Source organism: Zootoca vivipara, chromosome 9 (genome assembly GCF_963506605.1).
Source record: "Zootoca vivipara chromosome 9, rZooViv1.1, whole genome shotgun sequence".
NCBI classification, from domain to species: domain Eukaryota; kingdom Metazoa; phylum Chordata; class Lepidosauria; order Squamata; family Lacertidae; genus Zootoca; species Zootoca vivipara.
Window position 1 is genome coordinate 3044734 of NC_083284.1, and position 22837 is coordinate 3067570.

Sequence of the window (22837 nt, forward strand, 5' to 3'; positions counted from 1 at the left end):
AGGAAGAGCAATCCACTTGCAACATTAGACAGACGTTGGAGCTGCTTATTCACAGCTGGCTTGGTCTGGTGAACACGGAACACAAGGAGAGCCTGTTGAATCAGGCCCACCGAGCCCCACCATCCTGCTTTCAACAGCGGATAACTAGATGCCCCCAGGATTCGAGCGCAAGAGCCCCTCTTCTCCCGCGGTTCCCTACAACTGGCATTCAGCAGCAGGGCTGCCTCCAACTGTGAAGGCAAGGCACAGGCGTAATGGCTAGTAGTAGCCATCAAGTGTTAGTTGCCAACACTGCCTCCTGTGGCAGTGAGTTCCACAGTTCAACGATGTGCTGAGTAAAGAAGGGCTTTCTTTTATCTGTCCTGAACCTTCCAATATTGGATGTCCATGAGTTCTAACGTTACGAGAGGGGGAGAAATGTCCACCTGCCTTCCCAATGGCATGCACAATTTTATAAATGCCTACCGTGCTATCCTTACTCGCCTTCTCTCAAAATTAAAAAGCCCCAAACGCTGCAACCTTTCCTCGTAGGGGGTTCCTCCATCCCTCTGATCATTCTGGGCGCCCTTTTTTTGAACCTTCTCCAACTCTACGCTATCCCTTTTGAGGCAGGGCGACCAGAACGGCACATAGTATTCCAAATGCAGCCGCACTATAGATTTGTATAAGGGTATTAAGATATTGGCAAGTTTGATCTGCCCGGCATTCAGGCTGGGGCTGATAGGGTTGGGTCAGGGGTAGAAAAAAACAGATTTGGCTTTGTACTGAAAGCCACACTGCGATGCTCCTCCTCCTTTTCATCATTTGGTCTTATAGCCAAGCAAGGAAGGGGGGGGCTCTCATAAGTCACTGCTTGTAATGTGTTAAAAGAAAATTTGTACAAGATGATGTATAGATGGTATCTTATGCCAGTGAAACTGGCGAAGATATAACATAAAAAGGATAACAAATGTTGGAAATGTAAAGAATCGGAAGGGACCTTTTACCATATGTGGTGGACTTGCCCCCAAGTAAAGAGCTTCTGGGATAAGATTTATAATGAGTTGAAGAAAGTGTTTAAGAACACGTTTGTTAAGAAACCAGAAGCTTTTTTTACTCGGAATTACAAGGAAAGAACTGCCAAAGGAAGATGTTACTTTTTTTCTGTATGCCACAGCAGCAGCTAGAATTGTATTAGCAAGGAATTGGAAATCTGAAGATCTACCTACTGTGGACGATTGGCAGATGAAGCTGATAGAATATATGGAACTGTCTGAACTGACTGGGAGAATCCGAGATCGGGGAGATGAGACAGTGGAAGAAGATTGGAAGAAATTCAAGATTTATATGGAGAAGAGATATAAGATTAAAAATGGATAATAAGGGAAGTGGAAGTACAAAGAGGCTGAAGAAGGAGTTAGATATAGAAAGGAGGAAGTAAGACTAAATGTAAAATAATTATTATGACTTCTGGATCCAAACAATATTTTGAAATATGGAAAAGTTGTGGTTAAAATGGATCAAGAATAACGTTTATAATGAGTATCTTAGAAGAAGAAATTATCTAAGATGTAGAGAGTGCTATATTAGTTATGAACAGAAACGTAGAAGGGGGGGGAGGAAGTCGATAGAATAAGAATGTATATTGGAATACTACTGTTAAATAAAGGTTTTTTTCTTCTTTTTTCGTTTTTTCTTTTCTTTTTCTCTTTTTTATATCTTTTGTATCTGTTAAAACTAATAAAAATATATTTTTTAAAAGAAAAGAAAAAACCAGATTTGGCTTTGTACTGAAAGCCACACTGTGATGCTTCTCCTCCTCCTTTTCATCATTTGGGCTTATAGCCAAGCAAGGAAGGGGGGGCTCTCATAAGTCACTGGGGTGGGTGGAAGGAAAGACAGGCTTGCACAAAAGACACCAAGGAGCTGGCGGCTTTCACCACAATGCCGGCATGCTATCAACAGGCAACAGCTGCAGCTCTCAGGGGCAACAATGCACCAAATGGCAGAGATAAGTTTGGTGCTCAGGAGACAGTGAAAAGGGCACACAGTTCCACGGATGAGCAGAGGCGTGTCAAGTGGGAAAGATCCAGCTCTTCCTTTTGCAGAGGGTTTCTGCCACGGAAACTTATTTATAAATGTTTCCAGGGAGCCTGCTTTGGATAAGCGACTCCCCTATGAGGAAAGATGAAGAAGACAAAGAGAAAGACAAAGAAGAGGACAAAGACAGAGAAGAAGACAAAGAGACAAAGGCAGAGAAGACAAATACATTTTCTAATGGAAGAAATTATATTTTTTGAATATGTTTAAGCTTTCCTGTATATTTTGAAGATACACATTTTTAAAAGCCTGCCTGACACCTTCCGTTTCCACACCTGAGCACCCACAATGAACCATTAGCCTAGTCAGGAATCAGCAAACATTTTCCAGCAGGGGGCTGGTCCACTGTCCCTCAGACCTTGTGGGGGGCCGGACTATATTTTGGAATAAAAAATAAATGAACAAATTCCTATGCCCCACAGATAACCTTGAGATGCATTTTAAATAAAAGGACACATTCTACTCATTTAAAAACCACGCTGATTCCCGGACTGTCCGTGGGCCAGAATGAGAAGGCGATTGGGCTGGATCCGGGCCCTAGTTTGCCTACCCATGGCCTGGGCCTTAACTGCCTTTCCCAGACTGATCGCCTCTACAGCCAAACCTGTTAAGATTCCTCCACCCCCCAAACTAACCCAGCAAGCAGCACTCCCAGCTCGTATCAGCCCATCACGCAGTTATTTGCTTTAAAAATGCGGAAAAGTTCAGAGTGACGAGTCACTGCGTATCTGATGGACGGAAAAAATGATATTGGGTAGGTGCTTAAAAAAACAAAAGGTCAAGGGCACAAGCTCCAGCAAGCTCAGACAAGAAGGCGGTGCCGATAGCTGGGGGGGAGAGGGCTGCAGAGCTGTGGTCGAGTCCTCTCCACTCCCAGGGTGGGGTTCAGCATGAGCAGAGCATTGAGCCCAGCCACCTGGAAGCAACCTTTCCATCAGGCTGCACCAAAGGAAGAGGCCAGCTGCCCTTGGCTCTCCTCCATCTGATCCCGAGCAACAGCCATTCCATCAGGCTCCCCTGAACTGTTTCCAGCCTAGCCGCTCGCTGTAAGAGCTCTGTAACCTTAAGCGCAGGTACCCTAAATGTGCTCTTTCCCCCATTCTCCTCCCTCCTCGTTGCCTTTTCCTTTTATGCTGCGTCCATTAAACTGTAGGAATTGGGGCAGGCCTGTTTTTCACTGAGCTGAAATCCCCTTTCAACTTTCTCCATGCCATGAACCATATATATCATCAACGCCTGTCATATCCCCAAGGATGTGCTCTTTGAGGAGCTGGCTTCTGGCACCAGGCCCAGGTTCTAGTGATACGAAGATGTCTGCAAAAGTGGCATGGAGGCTGGCGACATCAGCCACACCGTGTGGGAATCCCTTGCAGATGACCGCTGTGCCTGGAGACAGACAGGTCATGCATCCACAGCAGTGACCAGAGGAGGAATGATCAGTGGGAGAAGCGCAGAGAGCAGAAATGCGATGACTCATCTGCAGCAGCACAACCAGAGGCCTTCTTCTGCCCCAGCTGCAACAAAACATGTCTCTCCCGCATCGGTCTCTATTTTTTGAACTACAACTCCCATCATCCCCAAGACAGTGGTCAGGGATGATGGGAATTGTAGTTCTGAAACAGCTGGAGACCCAAGTTGGGGAAACCCTGCTCTAAACTAAAAAGGCCCCAAACTGTCTTCCTAGAGCAGTGTTTCTCAACCTTTTTTGGGCCACGGCACACTTGTTCCGTGAAAGAAATCACGAGGCACACCACCATTAAAAAAGTTAAAAAAATTAACTCTGTGCCGCCCTATATTGACTATAATTATGACTGTAAGAAACACTTGCCAATTGCTGTGTTGGTTGCAATCTCCTGTAATAAGGCTTCACAAGCCGTCCGGCGGGTCAGCGCTGTGTATTGGCGGCTGCCAGGCTCGTTTGCACTGAGCTTTGGGAAAGAGGAGGAGAAATATTGCTTTCCGGTGGGTCAGCGCTGCTTATTGGCGGCCGCCAGGCACGTGACAATGCAAATCGCCCTTCTCGTTGCCGCACGTCGCGGCACACCAGCCAGCGTCTCGCGGCACACTAGTGTGCCGCGGAACAGCGGTTGAGAAACGCTGTCCTAGAGGAGCCACTCCATCTGGGGGCACCAGTGACAGAGGAAGAATATGAGGCTTGCGGGTTCAGCAGTCGTTTATTTCAGCAGCCAAATGCTTCCTACTCTACACTGCTCTCTGTATTCAGCAATGCGGACAGTTTAGAAGCGAAGCAATTCACTATTCGTTGTCTGCACTTATATTCCCATCCTATTTCTGCAAGGAGCTCAACGTGGCATCCAAGGTTCTCCCCCATAACTTAATAATAATAATAATTTCTATTAATTCTACCCCGACAATCTGAGCAGGTTGCCCCAGCGACTCCGGGAAGCTTCAAACATATATAAAAACACCATCCAACATCAAACCTTAAAAAGCTTCCCTGTACAGGGCTGCCTTCAAATGTCTTCTAACGGTTATATAGCCACTCATCTCCTTGACATCTGATAGGTGTGCCACAAGGTGGGAGCCACCACTGAGAAGGCCCTCTGCCTGGTTTCATCCCACCAACCCTGCGAGGTAGGTTAAGCTGCAAGGCAGTGGACTGGTAGCCCAAGGTCACAGCCAGTGAGAGTCAGGGCTGAGCAAGGATCTGAACCCTGATCTCCTGGGCCCTAGTCTGACACTCTAACCACTACTCCAACCTACTCACGACAGCAAGCAAGGATGTGAACCTGGATCTCCCAGCTGGCTGTTTACTACTACACCTGCCTCTCCTAACCTCCTATTAATGTCTGAGTAAGCAAAGGATTCCTGACTCCCCGGCTGTTGAGCAATTGCAACAGAAATGACTCACCCACTGACAATATATCATAGCTGGAATGAAGAAAGTTGGGGGAAAGCACAGGCCAAGTTTAGGGGTGTGTGTGTAAGGGCTGAGCTCCATTCAGTCCTGGGACTCAAAATCACCCCCCTGTGCTGAAATTTATTGAATCCTAAGCATACGTCTTTCTATACCAGACGCCAGGTAGTGGATTTCAGGGTCCCAATAAAATACAGTGCAATAAAAAATATATACTGCAAAGGCTGAAATCCCCTCCAGTGCCGATGAGTCTACAAATATGCCCCAAGCAGGACGACCAACTTCTGGGAGGCTTCCTTCCTCCTGTCCAGGAGGTTTTTCGTGTCCCCCTCCCAGGTCAAAGTACACGGACTTGCCTTTCCAGAAACTCCTGTCCAGCAAAAGAGGAGGAGGAGGAAAGAGGAGGGTGGGAAGAAAACCCCAAATTCTGCCCATTAGCCATGGATCAGCCGCTGAGGCTGCAATCATGGGACTGTAGAGTTGGAAGGGACTGTAGAGTTGGAAGGGATCCCCAGCGGTCATCTAGCCCAACCCCTCTGCAATGCAATCCTACATGAACCTCCCTCCACCCCACTGAATTCAAGAATTCACCTCTGAAGAGACAAGTAGATAACAGTGGGACCTTGGTTCTCAAACAGCTTAGCTGTCAAACAAACCGGGTCCCGAACGCCGAAAACCAGGAAGTAAGCGTTCCAGTTTGTGAAAGTTTTTCGGAAGCCGAACGTCTGACGCAGCTTCCGCTCCTGCAGCCAATCGGAAGCCACACCCTGGTTTTCAAACAGTTTCAAACACATTAAGTTGGAGAACCAAGGGACCCGTACACAATTGTGATGTCAATAAGGCCAAATAACGGGGGTTGAGGCCACTGGAAGTTGGGGGAGAAAAGGGTTGTTAACGCAGAGAGGTTTCGGCAGTGGAAGGCAGGAGAATTAGAAGCACTGATTCTTAGGAGACCCCAGACGTCTGCTAATATATATTTTTTGCAGAACGGCAGGTGTGCCTTGCAAAGCTGCAGAGCTGGTCTGTTGAGGCATCTGTTTACTGAGTTTATAAGCACATACGAATGTGAGAAGGCCCATCTACTCCAGCATCCTGTTCTCACAATGGCCAGCCAGATGCCCAAACAGGAAACCAGTAAGCAGGATTCAAGCACAGGAGCTGTTCTCCCCTCCTGTGGCTTCCAGCAACTGGCATTCAGAAGCAGTGCAGCCTTCTGACTGTGGAGCCATATTATATCTATCATGTCTAGTAGCCATCGATAGCCTCCTCCAGGAATCTCCTGGGGCACTGAGCTTCATAGTTTCGCCATGCATTGCATGCAGAAGCACTTTCTTGGATCTGTCCTGAATCTTCCAGCATTTAGCTCCTTTCTTCCAAGGAGCTCAGGGGCTATCCAGTCCTAGACCCCCAACGACCCTGTGAGGAAGGCAAGCCTGAGACGCAGCCCTCTGCCCACCAAGCCAGAGCCAGTAGGGATTTGAACCCATCCCCAGTTCAAGCAGTCACGGCGCTGCCGTCTGCACCAAACTGGCTCAGATCCCTTTCACTCAGGTTTTCCTGCGGCATGCCGGTTTTCCTTGCCGGAGACGTCTTGAACCGATTTGCATCCGCTTTCTGAAACTGATTATTAAAGGGAGGCAAGGACTGAATGCAAAGCACGGAAAGGCACGCATAAATGGAGCAAAAGATTCGAGCAACTCTGCAAGATATTTTAGCCAGCTCCGTTCTGTATGTTTCGGGCACAACAGCCCCCTCTGCCCTTTGATGGGCACGAGGTTTATTTACAAAGAATATTATTCCCTCACCTTTCCTACCTCCAGACGCAGCGATGGGTGTTTGTTTGGACATATCACAACCGAAAAGGCTCAAGAAAGAATTCGCGCTACATCGGCATAGCACAGCCTTTGCCAATCTGGCGCAATCCCATGGTTTTGGACTAAAACTCCCAGAAGCCCCAGCTAGCACAGCAGTCGTAGTCCAAAACCTCTGGAGGGCACTGGGTTAGTGTGGGCAGGAATTTCGTCCAGCACAGGACCGTAGCAGCCTCCCCGAACTTGCAAAAGGGAACGCGTAACGTTTCCAGCGCAATCCTGAGCATTTGTGCCTTCCCACATGCTCAGACTGCTCTGCATCGTCTCTGCGGCCCGTGCAACCCTGCAAGGTAGGCCTGTGCTGGCTGGCGCTGACGGGAGCTAGGGTCCAAAACAGTTGCAAGGGTGCCAGGTTGGCGAACGCTGTGCTAGCAGCCCTCCAGGTTGCAGGCTGAGAGTCGCAGCTGCCTGGACTTGGCCTGATCCAGCAGGGAAGCTCTGGCATTCAAACAGAGCGAGGAACCCTGCACTCGAGGAACACGCAAAAGCAGCCCAAGACCACCCAGGATGCTCAGGTCGCCATGGCAACGGGCATCCAGCCCCACTCGGGTACCACACCGGCCACTCACCCTTGTTTGCAGTCGCCATTTGACCCAGGGAGAAGTTCCTCCGGCTTGCTCTGCGTTGAACTTCGGCCAGCCCTGTCAGCGAGGGGCCATGCTCCGAGGGGGTGCAGCAGGCTGCCTCTTAAGACAAAAAAGGGGGTACACAAAGGGGAGCGGGAGAGGGGAAGGAGACAGGCAGGAATGAGCCACAGTTAAAGAGACTTCCCTCTCTCCCCGACAAAAGATCTTGCACAGGGTGGGGAACCGCCTTGCCCAAACAGTTCTCCAAAGCGTTCCCTCTGGGTCCTAAGGGCTGACATGTCCAAGCCCATACCAACAATTTTCTTCATGGGGGGGGGGGTGAAGAGGAGGAGGAGGAGTGGGCAGGCAGGCTAAGCGTCCTTAGGGAAGTGAACCGTCAACCCCAATCACAGATTCCGTGACCCACATGCGAAGAGACAAAATGAGCTCAGGACAAAAGCTAACAAACCCCGATAGCCGCCCCCCGCCCCCCGAATTGCAGAGAGTTTCCCACAAGCAAATATCCACAAGGCCCGTTTGCAGGCATTGAACTTGGACTGTATAGCATAAGGTTACCAGACGTCCCCGTTTCCCGGGGACAGTCCCCAGATTTACAAATCAGTCCCCGTACAAAATCCATTGAACTTGAAAAGTGTCCCCGGATTCATTGAAAAAAATCTGGTAACCTTACTATAGCACCAGCAACCTTTGGAACTCCCTGCCCCTGCATATTGAGGCAGGCTCCATCTCTACCATTTCCTTTTCAACCCTTGAAGACCTTCCTCCCTTTTTCTTTTTAATAATAGTAGTAATAATAATAATAAAATTTTATTTATACCCCGCCCTCCCCACCCAGTCAAAACCGGGCTCAGGGCGGCTAACACCAATAAAATTACAATAAGACATAAAAGAAAAGAAAACAATTAATTAAAATACAGATTAAAATACAATATTAAAATTTAAAATGCAGCTTTTAAAGGCTTGGAAGTTTCTAATCCCATCCAGTCTCTCTCTGCTGGGGCTGGTTACAGGTAGGTAGCCGTGTTGGTCTGGATCGAAGTAAAATAAAAAAATTCCTTCAGTAGCACCTTAAAGACCAACTAAGTTTTTATTTTGGTATGAGCTTTCGTGTGCATGCACACTTCTTCAGATACCCAGATTCTGCTGGGGCTGAAATTGTTTGTTTGTTTGTTTGTTTATTTTGCAAAACTTTACTGTTGATTTTTAAAATTATTATTCCTAACAACAAACATATGTTTTCGTGGGAAGCGACTCGTAGGCACCTCCTCTCGGTCCCACCAGCATCATAAGCAAGACACACTCCCTCCTCTCAAAAGAGGTCAGGCATACTATCTCCTTACTTTTCTTCCACCTTCCTGCTCAGACAAGCCTTTGGGAACTGACATGTAGACCAGGGTCTCCCAAACTTGGGTCTCCAAGTTTCTGGACTACAAATCCCACCACCCCAAGCCAGCAGATCCGGTGGTAAGGGATGTTGGGAGCTGCTGTACCCCCAAAACAGCTGGAGACCCAAGTTTGGGAAACCTTGGTCACTCTAGACCAAGCTGATGGCTGGGCTACTATCAGGGCAAACTGGATTTTAATAGCTGGTTCTAAATTTATTAATCTCATAAACAACTACCCTCGAAGCGGTTTACGAAAGACAAAATCAAGGGGGTGGGAATCACATTTTGGAACATACAAAAGTTAAAATACTAAAACAGATTCACATTGCCTCAACTTTCTAAGTGTCTGGGTGGACTTGTCTAAACAAGAATGAAAAAATAATACAGCGATGGTACCTGCTTGATATCAATAGGCGGGGAGTTCCAAAGTGTTGGTGCTGCCATGTTAACAGACTGATTCCGTACAAATGCAGAATGAGTACTGTATTTTGGGGCGCCAATTCCTCCAATCGAGGTGGCCGAGTGGGCGTCTGTGGGGTAAGGTGAGCTCACAGGTAAATTGGTCCCCCAGTTGTTAGGGGCTTTATATGCTAATATAAATGCGTTTTGATGTATTTTAATTATTGCTTTTCAGCTGGTTCGTTCTTGCTACTTTGTATTTTATAGCGTCTCTAAGTGCTGTTAGCTGCCTTGCAGGAGGCGTTTGGAAGCTTGTGGAGCATTTATTATTATTTTTGAAAGAGAGGTTGGATGGACACCTGTCCAGGGATTCTTGACCGGTGGTCCCCGCGTGGCAGGAGGTTGGGCTAGATGACCCCTGGGGAGCCCTCCCAGCTCTACAATTCTATGAGCCGAATGCCGACATGGGGGAATGGCAGGATATAAAAACAGTAAACAATAATAATCGAATAAAGTGCGCGCGCACTGCTGCCGATTCGAACACTCAGGAATGCCGGCCCATCACCAACCCCTGAGCCCATAAACATAAATCTCATTAGCACGCTTTTGTTTTCCGTTTTCTCCAGAGCCTCTTGAACCCGGAACAGGTTGTGCAAGATGCCGGCACGCCTGGGACCTTGGTGTCAATTGTGGAGAGAGATGTGCCAGGTATAAAAATAGAGCCCGCTTTGAAGTTCTCACCTCCTTCTTGGCTTCTGAACATATTATCTTACAATGCCTTTGCATCAATAGCATCCCAGTTCTAGACCCGTTTTTAAGAGAAATGTGAAGGGGCACACACAGAAGCATGGGAGCTGCAGAGCCTCGAGAGCTCAGCAAAAGGAAGAAAACCATAAAGCAAAAAGACCGAGTGAGACAAAGAATGCAATGCACCCTGCAGCCATTGCCAACCTGGGGCCCCCCAGATGTTTTGGACTATGACCTCTTTATGAAAGCGCTTCTTCCTGCAGTTAAACTATGGAACCCACTCCCAGAGGAGGCAGGAGTGGCCACCAACCTAGATGGGTTTAAAAATCAAGCAAAATTCCTGGAGGGCAAGGCTACTGAGCCGTGTTAGAAACTGAGATATGAAAGCTAGGAGCTAAATGGCACTTTAAACCGAGGTTACGGGCGCAACAACGAAATGGGCGCTTTCTTTTTTAATAACAAGAATGCAAAGCTGGAAATGAATGGACTGCAGCTGAAATATTATGCTCGTTTTTCACATGGTCTAGTCCAGGGGTGTCCAACTTCCAAGAGACTGTGATCTAGTCCCACCAAAAAAACCTGGCAGTGATCTGCCCATTGCATTGACCAAAGTTGTTGAGCTTTTTGGGGGTAGCGCTGATCAGAGTTGTTGAGTGTTTTTGGAGGAGGAAGAACCAAAGATCGACCAGTAGATCATGATCAACCTGTTGGACAGCTCTGGTCTAATTCTTCTCCTGCTCTCTCCTCTCCAGCTGGAAGTGGGGAGGCAGAAAAAGGTCCTCCTTTCCTTCCACTCTGCCGTTTTAATCTCAAATCTTAGCCCCAGTCCTGCCTGTGCTCAGAAACTGCTCGCACGAATGACATTTCCCGCCGCAAAATGCGCCGAGAACAATGGGAGTTACGAACATTGCCTTTGAGGGCTACTAGACGGGGGTAGCTCAGTTGGTAGAGCATGAGACGCTTAATCTCAGGGTCGCGATTTCGAATCCCGTGTTGGGGAAAAGATTACTACACCTGCATGTTTGTTGTTTTAAATCAAGTTCACTTTTGTGAACAAGAAGCCTAAGCAGATCTGCTGGAAATCACCCAGAGATCCACCAGCAGGTTCCAGCCTACCCTGAGCCCATTCTTGGTCCAGGGGCACCTGGGGAGGGAGCCCTGAGCACACTCCAATCCGGATCCCATCCTCCGCTCCAGCGATTTGGCAGAGCGCAATGGAACCCTCAGGCCCTGGGCCAACTTCTCCCCCAGCCTGGGACCATCTGGTTCTGCTCATCCTCCATAGGAGGAGATGTCCTTTTAAAGCACGTCAGGCCGAGAAGTCCTTCGGAGCTGAATTGGGAAGCAACTTCCAGATGTGTCGGTCTCTAGCAGAAAACAAAGAATCACGCAGCAGCACCTTTTTGAGAAAAAAAAAGCCAATTTATTTGAAATGGATTCAAATGACAAGAAAGGCGATTCCGTCTAAACATTAGGAAGAACTTCCTGACAGTGAGAGGCATGTCCGGTTTTCAAATAGAGGCCGGAGTGCCATCTCTCATGGATTATTATTTAACTGCAATTCCTGCATTTCAGGGGGGCTGAAGATGACACTTGGCGACCCCTTCCAACCCTAGGGATGTGAAAGATTTAACTAGGAATTATGAGCCTCAGAAGTAAAGAGCGTGGGCATGTGCAGAGTGCACGTCCCTCGCCAGGGGAAACCCTCTGTATTTAATAAAATGATTCCGTAATGCAACAATATTCCTTATTTTATTTAAATTCTACGATTTCTAGTAATGATGAATGATGATTAGAAAATGTTGATTATAGAATTGTAGAGTAGCAGCCCTTCAGATGTTTGAAGATGGGTCTCCTATCTCTTCTCAGCCGCCTTTTTTCCAGGCTAAACATACCCAGCTCCTTCAACCATTCCTCATTGGTTTCCAGACCCTCGGTCAACTTGGTTGCCCTCCCCTGCACATGTTCTTGTCTTTTGATTTCGTTTACATTCCTGAAAACCTTGGGTTGGTGTTGACAACAACTTTATGAGCTAATCAAGGGGCTGATGGACTCCAACGTCTGAGGAACCCTTTCCAGGAGCCACAAAGTCACGTGGAACAAAGAATTTGCAAGCAGAAAAAATACCCTCCTCTGCCAAGAATTAACTGATTGCAAGTTTCTTCAGTATACCTGAAGGAGCGTCTCCACCCCCATCGTTCTGCCTGGACACTGAGGTCCAGCGCCAAAGGCCTTCTGGTGGTTCCCTCCCTACAAGAAGCAAAGTTACAGGGAACCAGGCAGAGGGCCTTCTCGGTGGTGGCGCCCTCCCTGTGGAACACCCTCCCACCAGATGTCAAGGAAATAAACAACTATCTGACTTTTAAACGACATCTGAAGGCAGCCCTGTTTAGGGAAGTTTTTAATAACTGATGTTTAAATGTATTTTTAATCTTTTGTTGAAAATCGACCAGAGTGGCTGGGGAAGCCCAGCCAGATGCGGGGTAGAAATAATAAGTTATTATTAATTATTATTATTATTATGGATTCCATCTCAAACTCTTTCCAAAGTTTCAATGCAGCTTCAAAAGCTCAAGGAGCAGGAAGGGAGATGAACCGGGCAGAACAGAAGGAAGACCATCTGACCCATAAGAGGAGATTTAAAAGGCAGCCAAGCAATGGGGTTCATGCTTTTGTCCATGCTCCAATTCTCCTCCTTCATTTTGCACCTTATGACAAAAAAGAGTGGGTCCAACAGTCAAGAAGGAAGTTTCTGCACGGACTGCAGAAGCGGCTGAGAGGCAGACGGGGCTTGTCAACCTGCGAAGGGAGCCCATCAAGAGGGAAAACTCCGACCCTAGATCTCCACTGCCTTGCAGGATATCTTCAGGAGAAGAAAGGCTAAGGAATAAAAGGTAAAAGTAAAGGACCCCTGGACGGTTGTTGTTTAGTCGTTTAGTCATGTCCAACTCTTCCTGACCCCATGGACCATAGCACGCCAGGCACTCCTGTCTTCCATTGCCTCCCGCAGTTTGGTCAAACTCATGTTCGTAGCTTCGAGAACACTGTCCAACCATCTCGTCCTCTGTCATCCCCTTCTCCTAGTGCCCTCAATCTTTCCCAACATCAGGGTCTTTTCCAGGGAGTCTTCTCTTCTCATGAGGTGGCCAAAGTATTGGAGCCTCAGCTTCACGATCTGTCCTTCCAGTGAGCGCTCAGGGCTGATTTCCTTCAGAATGGATAGGTTTGATCTTCTTGCAGTCCATGGGACTCTCGAGTCTCCTCCAGCACCATAATTCAAAAGCATTCATTCTTCGGCGATCAGCCTTCTTTATGGTCCAGCTCTCACTTCCAAACATCAGTACTGGGAAAACCATAGCTTTAACTACACAGACCTTTGTCAGCAAGGTGATGTCTCTGCTTTTTAAGATGCTGTCTAGGTTTGTCATTGCTTTTCTCCCAAGAAGCAGGTGTCTTTTAATTTCGTGACTGCTGTCACCATCTGCAGTGATCATGGAGCCCAAGAAAGTAAAATCTCTCACTGCCTCCATTTCTTCCCCTTCTATTTGCCAGGAGGTGATGGGACCAGTGGACAGTTAAGTCCAGTCAAAGGGGTTGCGGCACTCATCTCATTTTCAGGCCATGGGAGTCGGTGTTAAGACCACAGACAGCTTTCCGGGTCATGTGGCCAGCAGGACTAAACCGCTTCTGGCGCAACGGAACGCCGTGACGGAATCCAGAGCGCACGGAAAAGCCGTTTACCTTCCCGCTGCAGCAGTACCTACTTATCTACTTGCACAGGCGTGCTTTCGAACTGCTGGGTTGGCAGGAGCTGGGACAGAGCCTCCATCGTGGGGATTCGAACTGCTGAACTTCCGATCGGCAGGCCCAAGAGGCTCAGTGGTTTAGACCACAAACACAATTCCAGAGTGGAGTCCCTTAGGTGGTTTGATGGCACCTTGTACGCCTCCTTCCGGCAACTCCTGCAGCCAAGCCGGTGCCAAACATCTTGCTCTGCTTTCCTTTGGACCCCATCAGCTCTCTATGGGGATTTCAGACAAGGGATGTTCTCAGCTCCACCTGGAGATGCCACTGGCGACTGGACTTGGAACCTTCTACATGCAGAGCAGGTGTCCGACTGCTTAGCCTCAGTGATGGGCCCTGGGGAGAAGGGGAGGCTTAGGAGAGAGAGTTGTAAGCGCCAGAGCTCAGGCAAGGGGGGCAAGGGAGGCAATTTCCCCCAGCAATTAAGAGCTGAAAGGCACCAAAAAGGCATCTGTGGAGAAATCCAAGCAGAGAACAGGCAAAGCTCATTTTCTCCCGATTCCCCCACCTTTGTATATTTTTTGCAACCGCTGCACCAAACAGCCTCAGAAATTCAGCCATTGCACGCTAGGAGAAACAGCAAGTCGGAAAGGCGTCACGAAAAGAGCACTGTGCGGTTTTTGCCATCACTCCGCACCCACCCAAAAGTCTTAAAAGCAGGTTTGGGAGTCGAGTTGGCAGCATAGCTGCCAAGTTATCCCTTTTTTACAGGGATTTTCCCTTATGCTGAATAGGCTTCCTCGCGAGAAAAGGAAAAACTTGGCATCTATGGTTGGCAGGGGAACATCAAACAAAGGGTTCTGTTGGCGTGTGTGTGTGTGTGTGAATGACAAGAGGTTCAGAGAACGATGGTGATGATAGGGAAAATGCAGAAAGGGAAGTTCATCTCACTCTTTCTAGGGCCTAATATTAATAATAATAATAATAATAATAATTGTTATTTATACCCCAACCACTCTGGGCGGCTCCCAACGGAATATTAATAATAATTTTAAAATGGCAAAACATGAATCCACACAGCCGTTTACAGTGTTTTAAATTGGGACTGTTCTCATGCCATCTGTTCTAATGGGTTGGGTGGGTGGGAGACGTTTTCTTTGGTTTATTTTAACTATGATCTATTGCATTTTTAGGAATGCAAGCACATAAAATTAATAGGAAGTGCTCCACGAGACCGAACTCGAGGGAGCTTGCTCTAAATAAAGCACTGTTTGCTTTGTTCCTTGAAAGAGTTTTGGTGTTTTTTCCAGCAAGGGGAAAAAAAAGTGGATTGCTAGTCTACTGTTAGGAGCACATCAACATTCCCTTTTTTGGGGTGGGGTGGGGGACGAAACCATCCCTGCCTGCCATTCAGTAAATTTACTGGCAAGACTCAGGCAGGTCACACACACACACACCCCGACCTTCAAACAGATGGGTGCCTGGCTGAGAAACGGAGATGGGAGGAAGAAATCGAAGAGAGGACTGTAGCTGAGAGACACAGCAGCTGCTTGGCATGCAGAATGCCCCAGGTCCAATCAAGGGATGTGGGGCGGAAAATGTATTTATTTATTCAGGCTTGACAGCTCCAACCGTTCTTAGCTCTATGTTACTTGCATTTGGGAAACAAGCAAGCTAAAATCAGATCACTCTCATTTTTATTTTATTTTTAACGCAAGAGGGGAAATGATCCTAATCTGCACAGGAAAACCCTTCGAGAAAACCCACATGGGGTCCTGATCCTGGCAATTACAAAGCGGCAGGAAGGACCTCTTGCTACCTGAGACCCTGGACCAGAGGGCAGCAAACTTTTTCAGCAGGGGGCCGGTCCACTGTCCCTCAGACCTTGTGGGGGGCCGGACTATTTTTTGGGGGGGGGAGGAAATTCAAAAAATTCCTATGCCCCACAAATAACCCAGAGATGCATTTTAAATAAAAGCACACATTCTACTCATGTAAAAACACGCCGATTCCCGGACCGTCCGCGGGCCGGATTGAGAAGGCAATTGGGCCGGATCCGGCTTAGTTTGCCTACCCATGCCCTGGACGGCCAGCACTGTATACGGCCAGCCTGACATACGGCTCAAATCCTGCATTCAGAAGAGCTCAAGGTGAACCAACGGCAGGAGCAGCCCATGAGAGCAGGTGCAGAAAGGTGAGGAGGAGGGATCCCAAGGACCTGGAATCAAGGTGAACTCCAGGCATTTTGTGTGTGTGCGTGTGTGTGTGTGTGTGTTATGATCACACGTTCATTTTATGCACAGAGGAATAAAAACAAATCGAAAATAGCAGAGCAAAAGAGATTGTTTGTGCTTGGAAGGGAGGGAGGGAGGGAGGGAACATACAGGGAAAGGATTGTGCTAACTGAGGGTCTTATGGGATTAGCAAGAAAAGGAAGGGATTAGGGAAAACCACCTTGGAGCCAAAGGCTGCAATGGTACTAGGCATGCTTACCTTCAAGAAGCCCCCATTGCACTCAGCGGGAACCACATCTGAGTCAACACCCTGTAGGGTTTCCCCCGCTAGACTGCAATTTGACCCCCACTACCCACTGGTCAGAATGGGGCTCACTTTCAAGGGAACATACGTGGCACACCCAGTTGCATATTTGTGGAGGAGGAGAGGGCTATAAGGGACCCAGGTGGCACTGTAGGTTAAACCACTGAGCCTAGGGCTTGCTGATCAGAATGTCAGCGGTTCGAATCCCTGCGACGGGGTGAGCTCCCGTTGCTCGGTCCCAGCTCCTGCCAACCTAGCAGTTCGAAAGCACGTCAAAAATGCAAGTAGATAAATAGGAACCGCTACAGCGGGAAGGTAAACGGCGTTTCCGTGTGCTGCTCTGGTTCGCCAGAAGTGGCTTTGTCATGCTGGCCACATGACCTGGAAGCTGTACGCCGGCTCCCTCGGGCAATAACGCGAGATGAGCGCACAACCCCAGAGTCGGTCACGACTGGACCTAATGGTCAGGGGTCCCCTTTACCTTTACCTAGAGGGCTATGGGTGGCTACCAGCCAGGGTGGGCTCTGTCTTGCTTCCACAGTCGGAGGCAGCCATGCTTCTGGAATTCCAGTTGCCGGAAACCACAGAAGGGGAGAGGGGTCTTGCGTTAGGGTCCTGCTTGCCGGTTTCCCACAATGCACAGCTGGTTTCCCCTCCTGTGGTTTCCAGCAACAGGTATTCAGAAGCATTTCTGCCTCCGGCCGACCGCAGAGGCAGCTCAAGTGGGCATAAACTGCGCCAGCTCTGGAGCAGGTGGGCATCCTCTGCGGGAGACAGGACTAGCAAAGCCTGCAGGTAGCGCAAAGAGGAACATTTCTTCCAGAATGGAGCCCCCCCCCCCTCAAGAGCTTCAAACTCCCCTAAAGCACAGAGGAATCATTGCTTTTCAAGACACTCTAAACACGGATTTTTTTTAATATTGGAGAGCCGCTGTCCTTTCTCCTTCAGGGACAGCCGCTCGACGGCAGTGATGGTGAGACTTAGCTATTCCATTGTTGGCACCTGTCTATCTCAAGAGGCAATGGAGTGTGCCTCCGTGGGTGAAGTCAAATCTGAGATCCTGGGGAGCCACTGAAAAGTCGGTGTAGGTCAAGGCTTCGAACCGGGGTCCCTACAGATGTGGCTTAGCCCCAGCCAGTACAGTGGTACCTCAGGTCAAGTACTTAGTTGGTTGCGGAAGTCCGTTCTCAACCTGAAGCATTCTTAACCTGAAGCAAACTTTCCCATTGAAAGTAATGGAAAGTGGATTGATCCATTCCAGACGATGGGAAAAAAAAAACCTAAAAAAAACACAAATGGGGCAATTCTGTGTGTTTGCTGTCTTCCTCCATCCTACTACGCTGAACACTAAATAGATTTCTCTCCCCCCCCCCCACCCCTGCCCTTTTCCTCCTTGTGGAAATATTATTTACCGAGCCCATTTCCATTAGGAAGGGAGCTCTTTAAAAGCCGAGACACCCCGGGGCTTGGCTCTGAGCCGCCAGCCTATATAATGCCTTTTTCTCTCCTCTGCCAAATGTTGCAGACATACGGGGGTTATTGCCGTTGAAAGATCACAGCCATTTATCCTGCTCCCCTCCTCACTGGTTGCGTAATCCAGGCTAGGCTTTATTTTGGGGGGGGGGGCGGGCTTTCCGTTTGGTCTGTGCTTGCTTCGCGTGGAACGCAATGGCTGCAGCTGCCGCAGCGCCACAAATCCTGGCTCAGCCCTGGAGCCACCAAGACAGATAACAGAATTGGTCTACGCCGCAGGGGTGGCCAACTCCCAAGAGACTGCGATCTACTCACAGAGTTAAAAACTGGCAGCGATCTACCCCCTTTTTGGGGGTTCAGGTCAAAGTTGTTGAGTTTTTTCAGGATGGAGGTAAAAGGTTGAGCTTTTTTTAGGGGAGCCACAGTTGTTCAGCTTTGGGGGGAGCCAATGATCTACCAGTGATCTACCGCAAACGTCCAGTGATAGACTGGATAAACGTCCAGGTAGATCTACCTGTTGGACATGCCTGGTCTACGGGGTGCATGTAAAATCTCAAGAACTGCGTGAGTGATGGAGCAGCTCCCCTGCGAAGAAACGTCTCAGTGTTTGGGACTTTTGAGCTTAGAGAAGAGGCCATAGGAGGCGACACGACAGCCGCTTATAAAATTACATGTGGCATAATAATAATAATAATTTATTATTTATACCCCACCCATCTGGCTGAGTTTCCCCAGCCACTGGCCGGCTTCCAGCAGAATATTAAAATACAATGATTCATCAAATACCGGCATTAAAAGCTTCCCTGAACAGGGCTGCCTTCAGATGTCCTCCGAAAGTCTGGAAGTGGAAGACAGCGGAAGACAGGAATGCCTAGCATGCCATGGTCCATGGGGTCACGAAGAGTCGGACACGACTATACGACTAAACAACAAAAGTCTGATAGTTGTTTATTTCCTTGACATCTGGTGGGAGGGCATTCCACAGGGAGGGCACCACCACCGAGAAGGCCCTCTGCCTGGTTCCCTGTAACTTTGCTTCTCACAGGAAGGGAACTGCCAGAAGGCCCTCGGAGGAGGACCTCAGTGTCCGGGCAGAGAGATGGAAGTGGAGATGCTCCTTCAGGTATACTGGGCTGAGACCATTTAGGGCTTTAAAGGTCAGCACCAAGGCTTGAATTGTGCTCGGAAACGTACTGGGAGCCAATGCAGATCTCTCAGGACCAGTGTTACATCGTCCTGGCGGCTGCTCCCAGTCACCAGTCTAGCTACCGCATTCTGGATTAGTTGTAGTTTACAGGTCACCTTCAAAGGGAGCCCCACGTAGAATGCATTGCAGTAGTCCAAGCAGGAGATAACCAGAGCATGCACCACTCTGGCGAGACAGTCCGCAGGCAGGTAGGGTCTCAGCCTGCGTACCAGATGGAGCTGGTAGAAAGCTGCCCTGGACACAGAATTGACCTGCACCTCCATGGACAGCTGTGAGTCCAAAATGACTCCCAGGCACCTGGTCCTTCCGGGGCATGCAGAAAGTGGACAGAGAAATGTTTTTCTCCCTCTCTCACAACACTGGGACTTGTGGGTGTCCAATGAAGATTCAGGACACAGAAAAAGAAGCTCTTCTTTCATGCAGTGACTGGTTAAACTGTGGAACTCCCTCCCACAGGATGGCTTTAAAAGAGGATTAGACAAATTCATGGAGGAGGAGAGGGCTAATGGATGGATACTAGCCAGGATGGCTCGGCTCTGCCTCCACAGTCGGAGGCACGGGGGGAGAAGGCTCTTGTGTTCGAATCCTGCTTGCGGGTTTTTCATTGGGGCAACTGGTTGGCCACTGTGAGAACAGGATGCTGGACTGGAGGGGCCATTGGCCTGATCCTGCAGTCTCCTCTTTCGTTCTTATGGTAACCAAATATCATGACTGAACACAGGGTTTTGTTATGGTCCTTCTCTATTCTGAATTGGTTAGAGCCCACCTGGAGTCCTGTGTCCACTTCTGGGCACCACAATTTAAGAAGGTTAAAAGTGCGCCCCCACCCACCTGTACTTTCAGGACAACTAGACAAATGGGTGTTGATCTCCCTAGAAAAACCAAATTGGCCAGCTTCCACCCTGTGCGTGTGCTGTTAGCGTTAAATATAGCAGAAAGGAATTACTTTCCAAACAGTAACTAAACTGCTCTGTTATACTAAAAATAAAAATCCAGCTCTATACTTTTTCTGAGAGCAGCTGCATCTTTCTTACAAGCTTCTGAGCAAGCTTTCCGGGAGTTTTGCATTGGGAGTGTTTGCCAGAAAATTTCCCTCTGCAGAATTAGAATAATTTGCATTGGAAACTGGCCTCATAACATTTTATGATGACCTAGAGGAGAGCCCTAGAGGAGTCACTGGGGGCATAGTCTAGCATCCTGTTCTCTCAGTGGCCAAACACATCCCTGTGGGAAGCTCAAGAGCAGGACCTAAATTCAAGATTACTGTATTCTCCCCACTAACAATTCCCAGCAGAGGGCATTCAGAGGCCTAATTCACCATGAATTTGCCCAATCCTCTTTCAAAACCACCTAGGGTCTTGGCTAGCACTGCCTCCTGTGGCAGGGAGTTCCATAGTTTAACTGTCTTGTCTGTCCTGAAATCTTCCAGCACTGAGCTTCATTGGAGGGTCGTGAGTTTTAGCAACGTGGAAAAATATTACCCTGGCACAAACTTTAAAAGATAAACGGAGAAATGGTAAGTGCAAGGAGCAGCATCAGCCGTACCCCAAAATTTCGCGCCAACCAAATAAGCCCAATGAAACTTCTGGCAAGGAGCTCCATGTCTTTGGGGTGAAGGGTGGAAATAGAATTTAAAACCCAATAATTCATTCCCCTTTGCACTAATTCCTGTAACCGACAAAAAGAAAGTATTAAAGATTCCATGCCTTCTGTCTTTGAAAAGAGCTTACAGATTTAGAGGATACAAGTTCCCAGCTTCTTTCCATATCGAAAAGTTATCCTTTTCAAAAGGAGATTTCGAAAAATCCATTTTGCTCGCTGCCTCGCATTCAGAGCAGCCCCTAACAGGATCAAGATGCTAGAATGCCGTCATCGGCAGCAGAACCATGAAAGCCTGCTCTGCACACACACAGCAGAGTTTATTTAGGGTGCTAATTTGTCTTGCAAGAGACAGTGTGGGAGAATTTAATCGCTGCCTTCCAACAGTCAGAGGCAGACCAAATCCTGCCCTGTCTCATGCAGCTGGCACAAAGCCAAGCACGATAATCTCATCACCGCCGTGTTGGGGTGCAGGGAATGTTGTGCATTACTGTACTTTGGAAATGCAAGCACAAAAGGCAGCCCCCACCTGCCCCCCCCCAAAATCCTCTATTTCTCAGGTAGGCTGGGAAACCAGGGCTGGCAGGGCCTGGCAGCAGCTGAGCTAGGAGGCGACAAGAGACGTCAAAGGACAAACGTCTTCCAAAAGGCGGCAAAAAGTGCAGGTTGCATGCTTGCCTTGACGCTGCGCATGACACCGTGCAAAGTGTATGGGAATTTTGAAGCCATGCGGTTCAACAGAGCAGGGAGAGAGCAGTGTTAGAAACTCAGATATATACCTGAAGGAGCGTCTCCATCCCCATCGTTCAGCCGGGACACTGAGGTCCAGCGCCGAGGGCCTTCTGGCGGTTCCCTCGCTGCGCGAAGCCAAGTTACAGGGAACCAGGCAGAGGGCCTTCTCGGCAGTGGCACCCGCCCTGTGGAACGCCCTCCCACCAGATGTCAAAGAGAAAAACAACTACCAGACTTTTAGAGGGCATCTGAAGGCAGCCCTGTTTAGGGAAGCTTTTAATGTTTAAGAAATTAGTGTATTCTAATATTTCTGTTGGAAGCCGCCCAGAGTGGCTGGGGAAACCCAGCCAGATGGGCGGGGTATAAATAATTTATTATTATTATTATTATTATTATTATTATTATTATTAGCTGGGCGACAAATTGCTCCTTAAACCAAGGTTACAGTCGCCAAAACAGAATGTCTAGTTGCCATTTTGGGGCCAGACAGCTCCAATGTCTTATTTTTCAAATGATGTACTGACTGTGATTGATCCTCAGTTAAACAGCTGGCTAGATCAGAGGGCAGCCTTGAGCCAGGTTAAGAGCTTTGAGAACTTAAAGAAGAAAAGTCACTTGGAACAGGGACAGTCCACATATATACAGTGGAACCTCGGTTTCCCCAACGTCTCGGAAGTCGAACGTTTCGGAAGTCGAACACCCAAAACCTGGAAGTAATTGCTTCGGTTTCCAAACGTTTCGGAAGTCGAACGGTCTTCCGGAACAGATTCCGTTCAAAAACTGAGGTTCCACCATATTGGCCTATTCCGACCTCTTTTTCTTAACGTTGATACGGACCATTCATAACGCAGGAATATTCTTCACAACTGTGAGCAGGACAATGGAAAGGGGGTAAGCAACGGCAAGCAGCAACCATTCACTATAATGTCGTTCACTGCTCCTGCTCAGGCTGGAGAATGAATTTGTGGTTCCTGAAAATCTTTCTGATTGTGCAGATAAACGATAACTGATAGGATTCTACAGGATGGGGGAATCTGTGTATTAAAACAGTCAAGATCCAAGGATCCCCAGGCATGCAACTCCAGGTGGTGGAGACGTCAGGTGCCATCCTGACACCTGGGCATCTTCACTTGGTCGCAAGCGGCCGATAGCCAAGTGCAAAATCCACCTGGCAAATTTCCAACACTGCCTCCAGGCGTTGTTGGACTCCGATTCCTGCCACCCCGATCACTGACCATAGGTCCTGTGGATGATGGGAGCTGGAGTCCAGTAATATCGGCAGGGCCACAAATTCCACCCCCCTGTTCTCGAGAGTGATCTAAGCTAGCATGTTTACTTACTTGCATTCAGTAAGCCAACGGAAAAACTTTGAAACTCGCCTCATATATCTTGATTAATCTTTATTTGCAATTGCACCCTTTTGTTGTTTACCTTATGAAATGGAAAATTTCCTGTGGGAAAGCTTAAATAACTGAGGGGGCGGGGAGGGTAAAGTTCTGCCCCACTTGGCTGCACATCCTTGGAGCTGTCTCTCCATTATACCTATTTTATAGCAGGACATCCAGTTTAGGAAGTCAGATATATGTTAACACCTGACT

The 22837-nt window shown here is 48.3% G+C and overlaps 1 protein-coding gene across 1 annotated transcript in view; it reads right to left on the bottom strand.

The window, feature by feature from the left end:
* ADISSP (adipose secreted signaling protein) overlaps positions 1–22837 on the bottom strand; it is a 64575-nt gene that overhangs the window by 33179 nt on the left and 8559 nt on the right. The window contains exon 2 of the mRNA XM_035103693.2: positions 7398–7512. Within this exon, the coding sequence (XP_034959584.1) occupies positions 7398–7416 (19 nt within the window). The 5' untranslated portion in view covers positions 7417–7512. The remainder of the gene's footprint in view (positions 1–7397; positions 7513–22837) is intronic.